Source organism: Herpailurus yagouaroundi, unplaced genomic scaffold, assembly GCF_014898765.1.
Source record: "Herpailurus yagouaroundi ecotype Mexico unplaced genomic scaffold, PumYag 210, whole genome shotgun sequence".
Classification (NCBI taxonomy): domain Eukaryota; kingdom Metazoa; phylum Chordata; class Mammalia; order Carnivora; family Felidae; genus Herpailurus; species Herpailurus yagouaroundi.
The window spans coordinates 27492086-27508164 of record NW_024412441.1 but is presented as its reverse complement, the minus strand read 5'-3'; the positions used below and the strand labels follow the sequence as shown (position 1 = coordinate 27508164).

At 42.4% G+C, this 16079-nt stretch overlaps 1 protein-coding gene across 2 annotated transcripts; it reads right to left on the bottom strand.

Moving 5' to 3' along the window:
• Nucleotides 1-884: 884 nt before the first annotated feature.
• SULT1C2 (sulfotransferase family 1C member 2) lies at nt 885-14958 on the bottom strand. 2 transcript variants are annotated; one of them, XM_040454146.1, is made up of 7 exons: nt 14807-14958; nt 14248-14373; nt 8294-8391; nt 4493-4619; nt 3965-4059; nt 3653-3833; nt 885-1201 (listed from the first exon to the last, which is right to left on the bottom strand). In XM_040454146.1, exons 1-7 carry the CDS (start codon nt 14955-14957, stop codon nt 1089-1091), a joined length of 891 nt encoding a protein of 296 aa, XP_040310080.1. In that variant the 5' UTR covers nt 14958; the 3' UTR covers nt 885-1088. The 2 variants fall into 2 exon arrangements, with proteins under 2 accessions (XP_040310080.1, XP_040310081.1); XM_040454147.1 differs by lacking the exon at nt 885-1201 and adding an exon at nt 2917-3029.
• Between the last annotated feature and the right edge of the window lie 1121 nt (nt 14959-16079).

Here is a 16079-nt window from a genome sequence, read left to right as displayed (position 1 = left end):
GAAACCAGTGAAAAGGTCTTGCATCTTGGTTATGCAAGCCCTCAGTGGACACAGCATTGCTGTTGAGACTATCTTTAAATCTGACAACCATGCCTGGGCTGACTTTGCTGATGCTATCTCCCATTTTCTGCTTTTAGCAGGATATGACTCAGGCTCCCAAGTGGACACCCTTAAACTTCCTGTTTCTGTAATTAAGCACACTATGACTCCTAATTAGGTTTTGGTCATCTGGCATCCCCCTCCACGCCCTTCCCTTTTCTTCCTCACCATATATATTCGCATTATGGACTACTGCACAGAAGTGAAAAGCAGTGAACTACTGATGCAAGCCAATGGAGGAATCTCAAATGTTACATTGAGTGATAGACAGCAGACACAAGCAGGTACATACTGTACGATTTCATTTATATGAAGTCCAAGAATAGCCAAAGTCAATCTGTGCTGACAGAAATTAGAATGGTGGTTTTATCCAAGGGTAGAGAGATTAACTGGCACTCTGGACATGTTTTCTCAGGGCTGGCTGCATCAAGACTACCCTCAAAGTGTCCCTTCCATGCTAATCAGGTGGAACCCCAGAACCTAGCACAGCTGGAGTTTCTTGAATGACTGGGACAGATATCAGTGATTTCATATTTTCAACATAGATATAACCTAGTATTTGCATATTTACACCCAAGGTATTTTATATTACACACTAGAAAACTAGGAAGCACTTTCCAGAATAATGGAGACCTAAAAAAAAAAAATCTTTGCAGTATTCAAGTCTTTATTTTATATTTTATTTTATTTTACTTTATTTTATTTTATCTTATTTTGTTTTGTTTTGTTTTACTTTATTTTATTTTATTTATTTTATTTTATTTTATTTTATTTATTAAGCCATTTTATTTCTTACTTTGGAAAGGATGGTTGAGAAAATAAGCATTAGACATGATCCTTTTGAAAAATGGGGTTGGTAATAATCACAGAGACAGTGGTACCACAATTGTATATTTTTACAATATGCTTTCAGAGATTCTTTGGGCTTCACTGAAGGATTGAAGATATCTTCCCCATTCTTGTCATCTACCTTTCTATGCACATCTTGTTCAGAGTTCCATGCAGAAATTTATTGAGGTTCCTTCCATCTTTTGTCTGTAGATTTCATCAAATCTTTCACTCTGAACCACAGTGAAGTGGTTTTTCCAATCCCCCACAGTTCCTAGAAGAGGAAAACCAAGCTTGACAACACGTTTGCCTTTCTCCACCTCCCCCTCGATGCCTACCCTTCCACCTGCAGCCCTCTGATCTAAGAAGGACCCTAGCATGCTCTGCACAGGGGGTGGACTCTTAGCTACAGTGGACAATTGCCTCAAAGGTGCTGGTGCTTGGCCTCACTTGTGATATATTCACATAATGGACCACTGCACAGAAATGACACAGGCCAATGGAGGAATCTCAGACGTTACACTGAGTGATAGACACAACACACAAGAAGGTACATACTGTATGATTTCTTTTATATGAAGTCTAAGAACGGGCAAAATCAATCTGTAGTGATAGAAATTAGAATGGTGGTTGTATCTGAGGGTAGAGATTAACTGGGGTGCTGGTTATATGGGTGTATACATTTTTCAATATATTGAACTGCATATTTCAGAGTTTGCATTTTTTGGTAAGTTACTTCTCAATTAAAAAAATAACTTTTGGGAAAAATGTCATTGAGACACTGGATATGTACGAGCTTTTTCACCAACTAGTAACTACTAAAATAATGTTAAAAAGGGGAAATACTCTATATGTCCGCAGTGCATCTTCTGAAAATTTGTGCAACAGAAATAAAAGCATCAGGACATAACGTGCATACAAAGATGTTTACTATAACATTATTCATAAAGATAAAATATTAAAAACAAAATAAACTGTGGTATCTTTCACTAGGGGAATAGTTGAATGAGTTATGATGCATCCGTGCTTCAGCATAACATGAGACCACTAAAAACAGTGAGCTATATAGACCTACATGCCTTGCTCTGGAGGGATGTCTGATATTCTGGCAAATGAAGGTGTGAAGTATGACCACATTTGGGTTTTAGCCTTCACCATGTTCCATATTTTTGTTTGCATATGTATGAGCCTGAGGGAAGGAGGGTCTATAGAAAGATAAGTTTGTCTGGATCTGAAGAAGGGCTACTTGCCAAATCATCACCATTGATTATCTGAAGAGAAAAGGAATGGCATTTTTTGGTTTGCTGCACTAGCATGGGATGATGCTGTAAATTCAAAAATGCAACAAAATAAAGTAATAAATTAAAAAAAGAAGAAAAGTTGCAAAGCAGTAGTATACCATGGTTCCTCTGTTGTGCAAAAGAAGTCTGTGTTCTTAAATAGAAAGGGAGCCATACTATTGGTGGCTACTTCTGGGGGGCAGGGTTTTGGTGAAGAAAAAAAATTTTTTTTCATTGAAAATGCAATTCCATATTGATCTAATTTTTTTACAATGATATATATTACTTTTTAAATAAAAAAAATGATAAGGCTTTTTTTCCTCAAAAAATATTAGCTGGGGCCAATTAGAATTCCTGTTTTGGGAAGTAGAACTAAAAAATGAAGACAATGAAGCAATGCTCAGTAGCAGTGATAGTTGGAAGTATGATAGCCCATGTGTGGGCCATCATCAAGACCAAGCTATGAGCAGGGGTGCCTGGGTGGCTCAGTTGGTTAAGTGTCTGACTCTGGCTCAGGTCACAATCTTAGAGTCTGTGAGTTCAAGCCCTGTGTCGGGCTCTGTGCTGATAGCTCAGAGTCTGAAGTCTGCTTCAGATTCTGTGTCTCCCTCTCTCTCTGCCCCTCCGCCACTCTCCCTCTGTCTCTCTTACTCTCAAAAGTAAATAAACATAAAAAAATAATTTAATAATAAATAAAGACCAACCTATGAGAAGAAGCCGAGTCAGCAGAAGCTATAAAGTAGAAGTGTAATGGGCAGAGTGACAGGAAGCTGGTCAGTGGAGGAAAGCACTCCTAGCAGATATGTGAAGGACAGCTGAGTCCTGTAAAGGATGAAGCCTTCTAGCAAAAAGCTGTACCCTCCTGCTGCCGAGGCTCTTACTCTGAGATCCAGGGATCCCCACAAGGTCTAGACCAATGGTGGCTCCTGCTCTTAACTACCTGCAAGACTGCATTTCTCTTATACCTCTGCCTGACTTCTCCTAACAAACCCCTGTTTCTTACAACCAAATACCCCAGAGAGCTCTCTTCTGTAACAAGATTAAATCCCCACCTTATTAGTGGCATATTATTTTTAATAGGCTAAGTGTATTGTCTTGAAATTAATAAAACCTAACATCTTCTTGGGGCACTTGGGTGGCTTGGTTGAGCCAATGACTTTGGCTCAGGTCATGATCTCGCAGTTTGTGAGTTCGAACTCCACATTGGGCTCTGTGCTGACAGCTCAGAGCCTGGAGCCTGCTTTGCATTGTGTGTCTCCTCCTCTCTCTACCCACCCCCCCACCACTCACACTCTGTGTCTGTCTCTCAATAATAAATAAATTTTACAGAAAAAAATAAAAAAAGAACCCTAACATCTTCTTGCTAAAAGGCAGACAGATATTACTAGAAAAACTGAGTGTTTGGTTTATACTTATATTTATATAGTATTTGAGGCCACACACACCTTTTCTCATGAAGGGGGAAATGGACGGGTCCAGGATGGATTTGGGAACTGTAGATCGATTTGTCATGGGATTTTCTTTCATTTTCTCAAATGACGTCTCTTGGACAATTTTATCTAGCACTGTTTCATGCAAGCTCTTTCCCATGAACTGCATCACTTTCTGAATTTCTTGCTTTGGGTCCTGTGGTGAGGGTAACATTGCATTGGAATGGAAGATGGTATCAGGACACACATAAATTCTTCAGGGTGTCCCTCCCAGAGGTGCAGCCCTGAAAGAGCCTAGAGTGATTTTTCTGAAGGGCCATTACTCACCCGTTTTATGTCCTCAAAGAAGAGGAAGAGAATCTGGTATCTGTCTTTCATCTCCCACCATCCCTTTACATGGTCATACCAGGAACCCCAGCCCACTGTAACAGGCACAAGAAACATAACACTCTACATAGGGATCACCCAAAGTCCCAGATATATCCTGAGTCCTGATCTGTTTGACTTAGAGGGTGATATTGTATGGTATAGCCTTGGGGTAATTTATCCCAACATGCTACCTAAAATAGATTCATATTTATTGTGTATAATCACATATGCCCTGATATTGGAACAAGGATTCTCTTTGGAATGGGGGTAACTCTATGGGTCAGGTAACTTGGGATAAAGGCTTTCAAATTGGGTGAGAGATATTTGCTGGGACTATGGGTATTCACTCTGAGCTCAGCCAGCCTGCCCTTCTCAGTCCCAGTCTGAGGTAGGACACATATAAGGAGGAACACAACCTTCTAAGGAATCAAATGATTCTTAGATACCTGGATTGGGAACCCAAAGATGTGAAGGATTATCCTTTACCTTTCCCATTGATGAAGGTTTCAAAATACTCTTCCCAGGTGCCAGGGTCAGGAAGCATTTGATTCATCCTTTGGAAATGGTAGTAGGAAACCATGCAGTCTTTGGCATTTCGAGCCACATAAAGGAACTTTGGGGTGACAAGAGAGGAGGGTAAAAGATGGCATGAAAAGTGAATTTTCACAGAATTCACTCAGTTTGAGCCATGCCAAGGGTGGCCACACACACCTGCCTCAGCTCTCCTGTCTGACAGTTCGACTTGGCCATGACCTCCTCCTCCTCTGGCTGTCCTCTTTATCCAAACTCAGTCCTATTAAGTAGCCTGATTCTTGCTTGCCCCTTTAGTGTCAGAGTCCAATCGTTCTCTAGCAACTATGACCTCCCGTCACACAGAAACTACCACATGCATGTGCTGATGATCCTCCCAACATCTCATCTCAGTTTCCCGGAGAAGCAGGATGACGTCTCGGTCTTATTTCTTTCCTGTTCTCATCAACTCTATTATTATCATCTTGAATCACTTCAGGTCTTGCCCTACAAAGCATCCTGTTTAGGTTTCATTTTGACCACAACCTTGACTCCTACCCTCTCAGCCTTTCACTTTAACCAAATATGACCTTTAATGATTGCTAAGTACTCAACTCACATTCTGACAGCATCAATCCTGAGCTGGTCTCATTGACTGGTCACCTTAGATCCATAACTAGTCATTTCAATGTTGTTTGTTTGTTTGTTTTTTGTTTTTACCCTAAAACAGTTCTCAACTAGGAATGATTTTGCCCACTGGGGGACATTTGGCAATGTCTGGAGGTATTTTTTGTTGTCACAACAGGGGGTGGCAGTGCCACTGGCATCTAATGAGTAGAGGCTAGGGATGTTGCTCAACATTTTACAGTGTACAGGGCAGCCCCCTGCCTCTCCACCCAAAAGAATTATCTGGCCCAAAACGTCAGTAGTGCTACTTCCTATATTCTGATGCTTTGACATCCTGGGGCTTTGCTAACCCTGGATGGACTGCCCCTGCCAGGTTTAGCAGGTTACTAGAGATAGTAACAACTCACAATCATGCTCACTTATCACTCCACCAGTCTGGAGCCTGCGTCTCAAACACCTCCCTTATTAGGCTCTCACACTCTGTGCCACTATCCATCTGCTCTAATCACCCCAGGGCCAGGACCACAAAAGCAGGAGCATCATCCCTTCTGCCCCAGAGACTGCAGAAATCATCCAAACTACCCAATCTTAAACCTGCTTACCTGCCTCACCCATTCCTTCCTTCGGAAACCAGAATAAAGGCTCTTGACCACATGTTACCCTTGCTCCCTCTGCTTCCTGACTGACCCTGGTGCTTCCTAGGCGTGAGAAGTTTAAAAAAAATCCACCTGAATTCTTAGGCTTTTTAATTTCTGGTTGGCTAATCATTTAATTAATCTTCCTATCTTATTTCTCACTTCCAGCCACAAGGCTCTCCCTTCTCTCCTCAAAACTTCATCCCATTTCCCCCACCAAGTTCATTTATTCTCTCTTTTGTGGTGTCCGTTCTGCACTTCACCTGTTGTTGAATTTGTGTGTGTGAGTGTATTATTAGCTTTTTTTAGTTCAGAAATTGAAAGGGCTAGAAAGAAAGGGACTAAGTAACAGTGTGAAATAGCCATAGGTAATTAATAACACATTTTTTTGGAAGGTGCATGACAATAAGTGGCGACAAAAGCTATTTCTGTGGCAATCTCACATCCCACAAACACTGACAAGAAATTTGATTGTCAGGGCTTGGGTTCTACTTCCAGTTTTGCGGTCGTGGTTCAGGTCTGAGGAACACCATCTTTCTAACGCTGGTGCTTTTTATCCGAAAGCAGAGACCATGGTGATGGAGCTTAAGGCCACAAACCCGGAGACAGCGAGAGGGAGAGAAGAAGGCTTGGCTTGTGAGGGTCAGTCCTGCAAGCGCAGATTCGCGATGGGGTCCTAGTGCACAGCAGGAGCGGATACCCTCCCGCAGGCAGAGGACCCAGAAGCAAGTGGGGAGATGAAGTGGGACGGGGCACCTCCTCTCTCACCCACGGCGGTCTCTTTGTCCCCGTGGCCACCCTGCTGCAGCCAGCCCAGGCACCCTGGCCCTTCCGGGGCCTCGGCGGCCGCTCGAAGGCAGCACGTGCTGTGTCCTCCCAGGTCCATGTGAGAGAGCCACCGCAGGTGTTGGCAAATCAGAGAGCTTTGGTTGGATTTTTATAGCAGATGGTTATATATTATTTCAGTCACAGAAATCCTGATTATTTAACTTAATAAAAATTATGCTTTAAAAATAGCATCTTATTCCCTTCTTTGATTTTTGATTCAATCTTTCAATTTTCTTACACAACTTATATTTCTATATCTGGTCATTTTGATATCTGAAGTCCTTGAGGTCCAACCCTGCTGTTTGTTCTTTCTGCAAACTCTTTCTCTTGCTGGCTTGTTCCTTTTGTTGTTGTTGTTCAGTTTATTTGTTTGGTTGGTTTTTAATATATTTTTAGCTTGTTCCTTTGTGTATTTTGTAATGTGAGATGGTCAACTCAAGAGGGAGCACTGCAAGCAGAAGGTATCCCCCCTCCCCCCTCCCATCCCATGTTTGTGTTTGCTGGTCATCCTGGGGATGCCACCAATGGAACCACCTTATACAGTTTCTCAGCATGGGGCTTCTTGGACAATGCAAGAAGTGCAGCTTGAATTTCCTCCTTTGAAGAGGAGACCTTCAAAATGTGGCCACACATTTTCAGGGAAGCTGAGAGCCCAGGTCAACACAGAGAGACTTCCGTCCATTGACAGTGAAGCCCTTCAGCTGTCCCAGCTTGGGCTCCTTACTTTTCTGGTTCCTTCTGCTCTGGGATTTGCCCCTGTGCAGCCATTGAAACTCACGCTGCTACATTCTCCAGGTCATCAAATACCCACAGGACAGCTACAGTGTCAGTGACCTCTCTGAGTTCCAGTGCCCTCTTCATTGTGGGACTGAGGGATTTCCTCAACTGTATCTGGATCTCAGTTACACATTTACAAGGAAATTTGTCATTTGTTATGTGTAATTGCTAAGTGTTTTATACAAGAGGTTTCAGGGTGTTTAGTCTTAACATAATCCCAGAAATGGAGGTTCTTGTTCCCTTATATAACTTTACTGAAAGGACCCACATAATCGCTATTGTTCGCTAGAAATACACCCTTCCTAGCCCTTTGTTCCCTTCATTCCCACCTTTGAGAAAACTTCCTTAACATCGTTGGCTGACACCTCAGTTTCTTTCCTTGACCTAATTCATTTGTTTTTCACTCAGCAAACACATTTTGAATGTCCTCTATGTGCCAGGAACTGATTAGACGCTGAATACAGAATAAAGTCCCAGAAGCAGTAAAGCTAAGAGCCCAGAGTTTACTAGAGGTTAAGGCCAACTGCTCCCCTCAAGAAACACTGCTCCATCTATTTACCCTTTTAAACAATCATCAAGATTTTTTTTCTCCTCACTTTTTCTTCTGTCCTCTATTATGAGAATTCCATTGCCCACACCCTTGGATCAACTGTGGACACTCACTATCTCTTGTTATGTCCAAAAATTCGTCTGTACCTTCAAACAATCCACATCTTATTTGAAAACATTCAGGTGAATATCCTGCTGAGTATAGAAGTTTACATTTTCTCTTATTGCTGATCAACAGCACTACTGCAGAGATAGCGGGGAGGTAAACATGATGGCAGTGTTGTGAGTTAGGGTCTGGCGGATTTGCTCTCAGGAGGGTTAGTCTCCCCGCCTGTCCCCAGGGAAGCTATTGCTGTCTTACCTTGCAGTTATTTTCCCAGAAAGATGGAGGCAAGAGCTGAATTGGAAGGTGAGTCCTTAGTATCCGTGGAGAGGGCATTGCTTTGGCTTTTTCCACCCCTTTGAAGTAAATCAAGAGGAAACATCTGTGTAATACAAGTACTGCATGGGGGAACTTATATTCTGGGCTCTGTCCAGAATGTCCCATCACCCTCCACCCCCATCTCTTGACTTCCTTTGGGATTTCATAATAAGATTATTTATTTTACCATCACTTCTGTAGACTCAAACAGCTTGAGAGTTGGAAGGGAGCTTAGATTAATTTACTCTGTCACTTCCAGGATGTGGAGACAGAAGCTGAGAAGGGACAAGTGAGTTCTTATTGTAGCAGAGCCAGGGGGAACCAGAGTGCAGGCCTCTCTTGCCTCCCAGCCAGTGCCCACCCCTGCGTGTCTGCAACAGGCTGCCCATGTACTTGGCCCATGTGCTAGTCACTTGTTTCATCTCTAAAAACATATGTACTTGATGTCACATGAGTTGTGATTTCCACTCCGTCCTCTAAAACACTGACTAGACACTTGCTCTGTGCAATCATTGTGTTAGACTGAGGGAGGGGATGTGAGATAATAGAAAATTTATATTTGTCTCTGCTTCTGCTTCTCGGCACAGAATTCCTGAAACCTCTATAATTTCCTGGGTGATAAGGGTGCCCTGCTTTTTGAAAAAAGTTTTTTTAATGATTATTTATTTTTGAGAGACAGAGAGAGAGAGAGAGAGAGAGAGAGAGAGAGAGAGGAAGTGCATGAGCAAAGAAGGGGCAGAGAGAGAGATGAAGACACAGAATTGGAAGCAGGCCCCAGGCTCTGAGCTGTCAGCACAGAGCCCAATGCAGGGCTTGAACTCATGAGGTGTCAGATCATGACCTGAACTGAAGTTGGATGCTTAACCAACGGAACCACCCAGGCACCTCAGGGTGTCCTGTTCTAATGAGCTGACTCTAGGTGGGCTCCTAGATGGAGGCTGGTCACCAGCAAGACCAGCCATGATTAGAAGCTTGGAATTTTCAGCCCTATCCCCCATTCTTCAGAGAGGGAGGAAGGGCTGAAAATGGAGTAAATGATAGATCATACCTGCACGATGAAGCCTCCATTAAGTCCCTAAAGTCTGGGGTTTGGAGAGCTTCTGGGTTGGTGAACACATGGAGACTGGGGAGAGTGCTGCTCCTTTTGAGCAGCTCAGACCATGTGCCTCTTCTGTTTGGAAACCTTCTATACTCAAGGTGGTTTTTCACACTTGCTACCCAAGCTATGTGTCTGAGGTAGGGGATTCAAGGTGGAGTTGAAAGGATGTGTTTCATTCTGGTCATCTTTGGTTTTGCTTATTTTATATGTTTGGAACCCCTAATAATTTTTTTAAAACTTGTGGTAAGATACACATAAAGTAAAATTTTCCATCTTAACTCTTTTAAAGAGTACAGTTCAGTAGTGCTAATTGCATTCATGTTGTTGTGCAACCAATCTGCTTAAACACTGTACCTGTTAAACACTAACTCCCCATTCCACCCTTCCCCAGCCACTAGCAGCCACTATTCTTTCTGATTCTATGAATTTGACTCCTGTGGATACCTAATATAAGTGGAATCATACAGTGTTTGTCTTTTTTTGGTGACTGGCTTATTCCACTTAGCATAATGTCCTTAAGGTTCATCCTTGTTGTAGCAGGTATCAGAATTTCCTTCCTTTTTAAGACTGAATAATCTTTCATTGCATGTATGTATCACATTTTACTCATCCATTCATCTGTCCTGGACACTTAGGTTTCTTCCATCCTCGGCTATTGTGAATGATGCTTCTATGAATGATGCTTCTCTAGTCTCTGTCTTTAATTCTTTAGGGCATATACGCAGAGGTGGAATTATTGATTCATATGGTCCCAATAATTAAAAAAAATTCTGGTACTGAAAAGAAAAATTAGAAAGCTACTGGTCTATAATTAAAGCCCATATTCCTTAGCAAGACTGTGAAATTGTCCTGTGTCTAGCTCCTTTCCTCAGCTTCCATCGTGTCTCCTGCTCACATGTTACCCTTCAGAGCTATTTACACCTGTTCTGCTTCTCCAGGTCTCTTGTCTTCCTTGCCTATATCTCCGGGCACCTGGTTCGTCCCAGTCACTTTTTAGAGTCTCTCCAGACACTTCCACTGCTAGCAATATAGTGTTCCAGACACTATGAAGACCTCTTCTGTTGTAAAGCACCTGTAAAATCTGATTAAAACACCACAAACATCCTTTAAATGCATAACCAATCTTGCAAGAAAACTAAGAAGGCTCCCCAGAGGCCCAAGTGCAGAGGGACTTGCAAGACAGGGAGGTGAGAAGGAAGAAGATAAGGTTGTGATGACCTGAGCATGTTTGCCCCTCAGATCCTGGGCTCAATGACCCCTGTGTGGGAAGGGGGCTGGTAGTCTTGGGTTTTCATCCTGTTACACGCAACCCTCCCAGCAGGCTTGACCCAGCTCCAGCTTCAAACTTTGCTCCCAAAGAACCCCTACAATAGACAGAGATTCTGCAGGTTTAGGGCTTTACATGGAGCATTCCACCCATGTTTTATTTCACAGATTCAAGCAAATTATATGTTTTCTCCTTCTCTCTCTCTCTCTGTCTCTTATCAGTGCTTCAGGAGAGCTGGTTGGGGTGGTCTCATTTCCTGGGCACTCTGCCATGAGTGCTCAGCCTCAGGGGGTGAGAAGGGCAGGGGAGAGTGTCCATGAACACACCTCAGGTCATAAAGTCATTCCCGAGCCTGCCCCGTGGAAGAAGAGGCCAATGGAGTAATTTTTGGCCCTAATCATCTGCATGAGAAGCTTGCAGTCTGGCAGGAAAAACACAGCAACAGCAGCAGTAGCAGCTTGTCATTGCAGGTGTCAGCTTCTCCAGGCATTGGTTTTCAGGCACGTTCTTCACCCTGCTGATGGTGTCCTATGCTAACCTCTACCCAACATACCCATTCCTTGTCATCATATGGTCTGCCTTTGCCTCCTCCATTGGACCATGAACTATTGAAGGCAAGTGGAGGTATGGAGTTGTATATGCAGCCCAGGGCCTGTAGTATAAGTTCTTGTTGAGCTGTAGGAGTTATTTCTAGATCTCACCTATATACAGTTCTCTCTCTCTCTCTCTCTCTCTCACACACACACACACACACACACACACACACATGCACCTTTTCAAATTCTTCCCGGCCTTGCTTTTATTAGGTCATATATGCAATGCTTTAGATGTCAAACAGCTCTGTTGCTAGGAGTTGGTGGGAGGGTAAGAGGGCTCCTGGGAGGGAGACTGACCACACGGGACACAAACTTCCATTACATCCAGGAGTGTCCGCTCACTCTTGAACCCTCTGAGGGTGGTCGGTATACTTGACCAACACCCATCAGTCTATTTCAGCAACCATATTACCCTCCTAATGGTAGCCCTCACCTCAGGTGGCAGGGACCATCTGCTCTTAAATAAAACTACTGCCTAGCTGAGTCTTTACCCAGCCTCTGTCTTTTTATAGCTGGAAAGACCATAACCCTTTTCAGTGTTTATCACATCTTTGGACATGGGGCACCTTGGTTTTTTTTAATTGTTTATTTATTGTTGAAAGAGACAGACAGAGAGAGAGAGAGAGAGAACAGGGGAGGGGCAGAGAGAGAGAGGGAAACACAGAATCCGAAGCAGGCTCCAGTGTCTGAGCTGTCAGCACAGAGCCTGATGTGGCGTTCAAACTCAAGAACTTGAGTCAAAGTCAGACGTTTAACTGACTGAGCCACCCAGGCACCCCAAGGGCACCTTGTTTTGTAAAGATCCATCTTGATTTCTGTATGATGTGCCATGCTGGGCTATTGGTTATTATCCTTTCTTGAATTCTGTAGCTACTGGCATTGCCTTGAGAGAAGCTTTATCCTGCTTTTTATGCTGACTTAACAATAGCATATGCTTATGCTGGATACTCTGCTCCCCACTGCAAAGAATGCTTCACTAGAAATCATGTTTAGGATTTTTTCCCTCTCTTTAATCTCCCAGATTGTCAGAGGTAAGATGATGGTGGCTGGGGTTGAATGTAGAAATAAGATAAAAAACTGGGCTTGGATGACCAGGGAACACATGCCCTTGTGGGGCAAGGGATTTAGCCTAAGAAGTGATCAGGAATACCTAACACTTAAATGGTATCTACTCTGTGCCAGGTGTTGTTCTAAGCTTTTGACACATATTAACTCATTTAATCCCTACAATGACTTTTTAAAGTAGGCACCAATTCTATTGACATTTTGCAGCTGAGGCAATTGTATCACAGAGAAGGTAACTTGCTAAACGTCACTGAGCTGAGTGATGGCATCAGGATTTAAACCCTTGTTGTCTTTATTCATTATACCATCCTGCTGCTCAAGGGATCAAAGGACCAGACACCAATAAAAATGGAAGGCCCTGGCTACACACAGAGTGGGGTCACAGTTAAGCAGGCAGAGAGTACAATGCGTGCAGTGTCAGAGACTCACAGGTAGTTCAGAGCAGCGATCAGACCAGGCACTGGATTGCTAAACTAGTGAATAACAGACAGGAATTGAGGGTCAAAGGAGTCTGAGTGGCTAGGCAAGTAGAACCAGAAGGACAAGAAAGTACCTAAGGCTATTCTAACTTGGACACAAGTTTAAGGTTTGATGGGCATCAGATAAGGAACTTCTCTATCACAAGGCATTGGTAGCTCCGTCCACAATTGGTTCAACACTAGAGTTGTGCTGCCTATAATATTGCAGCTCTAGCTAGTTGTGTTTCCAGTTTTTCATTGTGCTGTCCTATGCAATACTGAAATAGCAAAGTAGGTGTTCCTCTTATCCTTGTTCTGTAACATGCTTCCAGCAGCTGCCAGTTACCTGGAATGGCTTCTTTTGCCTTCTGGTTGCCTTTTTTTTTAATTTCAAGAAGTGTATTGAATTCCAAGAAGTTCCGGTTGTCTTTTTGTCTTTTTTTTTTTGTGTGTGTGTGTTTTGAATACTCAATTCTAGGTTGAGTATTACCCTAAAAAAGTCTCCCTACAGAACAGAAATAGTTGTTGGCTGCAAACGCATTATTTTTGATGATTATCTGTCACTTTCTTGGCTGCTCTGGAATTTTGTATGGTGGAGTAAGGAGAGGAGAGAGTGCAAATTGTTTCATAAATAGCTCTCTACCTTCTCTGTGTGTTCTATAGTGTGATGGTCAGAGGGAGCATTTAAGAAGAAAATAAGGCAACTCCTTTTTACTTAGATTCACTTTTGGCAAATAATTTTAGGTAATATGTAGAAAGAATGAGAGAGGGAGAAAGGAGGAAGAGAGAGGAAGAGAAAGGGATAAGGAGAGCCACTGGAATGCCCTTGAGTAGGTGAATGGATAAACTGTGGTACATCTAAGCAATGGAATATTAGCACTGAAAAGAAATGAGCTATCATGCCATGAAAATACATGGAGGAAACTTAAATGCACATTGCTGAGTGAGAGAAGCCTGTCTGAAAAGGCCACATACTGTATGATTCCAACTATATGATATTCTGGAAAAGGAAAAACTGGAAAGAGTAAACAGATTAGTGGTTGTCAGAGGTTGGGGAGAGAGGGAGGGATGAACGAGTGGAGCACAGAGAATTTTTAGGGCAGTGGAGCTACTCTGTGTGGTATTACAGTGCTGGATCCAGGTCATTATACATTGGCCCAAACTCATAGAATGTACAACATCCAGAGCAAACACTGGGCTTTGGGTGATTATGATGTGTCAGTGTAGGTTCATCAATTGAAACAAATGCACCATCTGGGGGAGGGGGGGTAGATATTGATAATGGAGAAGGCTATGCATGTGCAGAAAATCTCTGTGACTCTACTTTGTTGTAAATCTAACACTGCTCTAAAAAAAATCTTAAAAGAAGAGAAAGAATGGAGTCATAGCAATAATGGGGGAACTCTCACCAGAAGGCTGGGGTGGCCGAGCCCACTCGATGAATGGATGGCGGTGTTGAATTACGGCTCTCTGACATTTCTCCACATCTCCATTCTGCTCAATCATGTCCACAATTTCCTGAATCCACGTGGTCCCTGGGGCCCAAATGGAAAGGGTGAGATATAGAAACTGGTTAGACAATCTGTCTTAAGTGTTCTGGGTGAAAAAGGGGACGTGGAGACTGATGGTGTTTGGTTCAACCTCCCCTCAGGTCAGGATCCTGTCCTGAACGTCCATGTGGGAAAACCCCACAAGGTCTCTATGGACAGAAGGAGCTGCATGACGTTGTCACCCAAGAGCAATCCATAATAGAGCACAACAGCCTGGATCCTCTAAAGCCATTATGCTTGACCCTAATAAACCCAGGGACATTAGGCATCCCAAGATTGCCTCATCATGGAACAGCGAGAAGGAGCAGCTTTCCTTGAATGAGTGAGTGCACTGTATCAAGGGGGATTATAACTGACATGAGCAGCCCTTTCTTACTCCACAGGCTGAAGTTTGGTTGTCCCCTAACCCCACAGTCACCTGATTTAGGGTAGGTACAGATGAGGAGATCATCTGGCTTGGCCTCAAAGTTCTGGATCTGGCTCCAGTTGTCCACAGTGCTAGCCTGCAGGGGGATCCCTGCCACCTCTCTCAGTTGTAGCTGTGTCCTCAACTCTGTGGTCAGGGCCATACTGTCTTGCAATGGGAGGGGGAGTCCCTGTGGGCACAGGATAGAGGACTTTTAAAACAATTGCGGTAAAATACACATAACATAAAATTTACCATTTTAACCATTTTTAAGTATCCAGTTCAGTGGTATTAAGTACATTCTCATTGTTGTGCAGCCATCACCAACATCCATGTCTAGAACTTTTTAATCTTCCCAAAATGAAACTACACCATTAAACACTAACTCCCCATAGTTCTTTTCCCCTATCCCCTTCTACTTTTTCTATGAATTTGTCTACACTAGGTTCCTCATGTGAATGGAATCATACAATATTTGTCCTTTTGTGACTGGCTTATTTTACTTAGGATAATATCTTCAAAGTTTATTCATGTTGTACAATGTGTCAGAATTTCATTCCTTTTTAGGGCTGAAAAACATCCCACTGTGTGACAAAAACTACATTTTGCTTTTCATTCATCCATGTATGGACATTTAGATTGCTTCTAATGTTTGACTTTTGTGAATAATGCTGTTATGAACATGGGTATTTAAATATTTCTTCAAGATCCTACTTTCAATTCTTTGGGGTATATACCCAGAAATGGAATTGTTAGATCATATGGTAATTTTATGTTTAATTTTTTGAGAAATTGCCATGCTGTTTTCCAGAGTACACAGTACACTATTTAACATTCTCACCAGAAAGGCACAAGGGTTCCAATTTCTTCACATCTTCAACAATATTTGTTATTTTCTGTTTATTTTATTTATTAAGTATATGTTTAAAATGTTTTTAATTTCTAGAATAGTCATTCTAATAGGTATGTGGTGATATTTCATGTAGTTTTGATTTTCATTTCCTTAATGATTAGTGATGTTGAGCATCTTTTCATGTGCCTATTTGTCATTCATATATCTCTTTTGGAGAAATGTCCATTTAAATGTTTAGCCCATTTTTTGAATCAGGTTTTTTGTGTGTTTTGTTCTATTGAAAGAAATGTATGAAATGCACAAAATGAGAAAGCCAGGAGAATGGGCCACTATTACTCCAGAATAATTGGCTACTGCGATCCCAGAAGACATTTATTGCTACTGCTAGTAATTAAATATTACTTAAAAGCTAACATTTATTGAACACTTCAA

Excerpts from the sequence above, each read along its gene's own strand:
- SULT1C2 (XM_040454146.1), bottom strand. The coding sequence starts at position 14,957 with ATGGCCCTGACCACAGAGTTGAGGACACAGCTACAACTGAGAGAGGTG. Across the intron at positions 14,374-14,806 it reads CTGTACCTACCCTAAATCAG|GGACCACGTGGATTCAGGAA; the intron begins GTGACTGTGGGG and ends TTTGGGCCCCAG. Across the intron at positions 4,060-4,492 it reads AACCTTCATCAATGGGAAAG|TGGGCTGGGGTTCCTGGTAT; the intron begins GTAAAGGATAAT and ends TGCCTGTTACAG.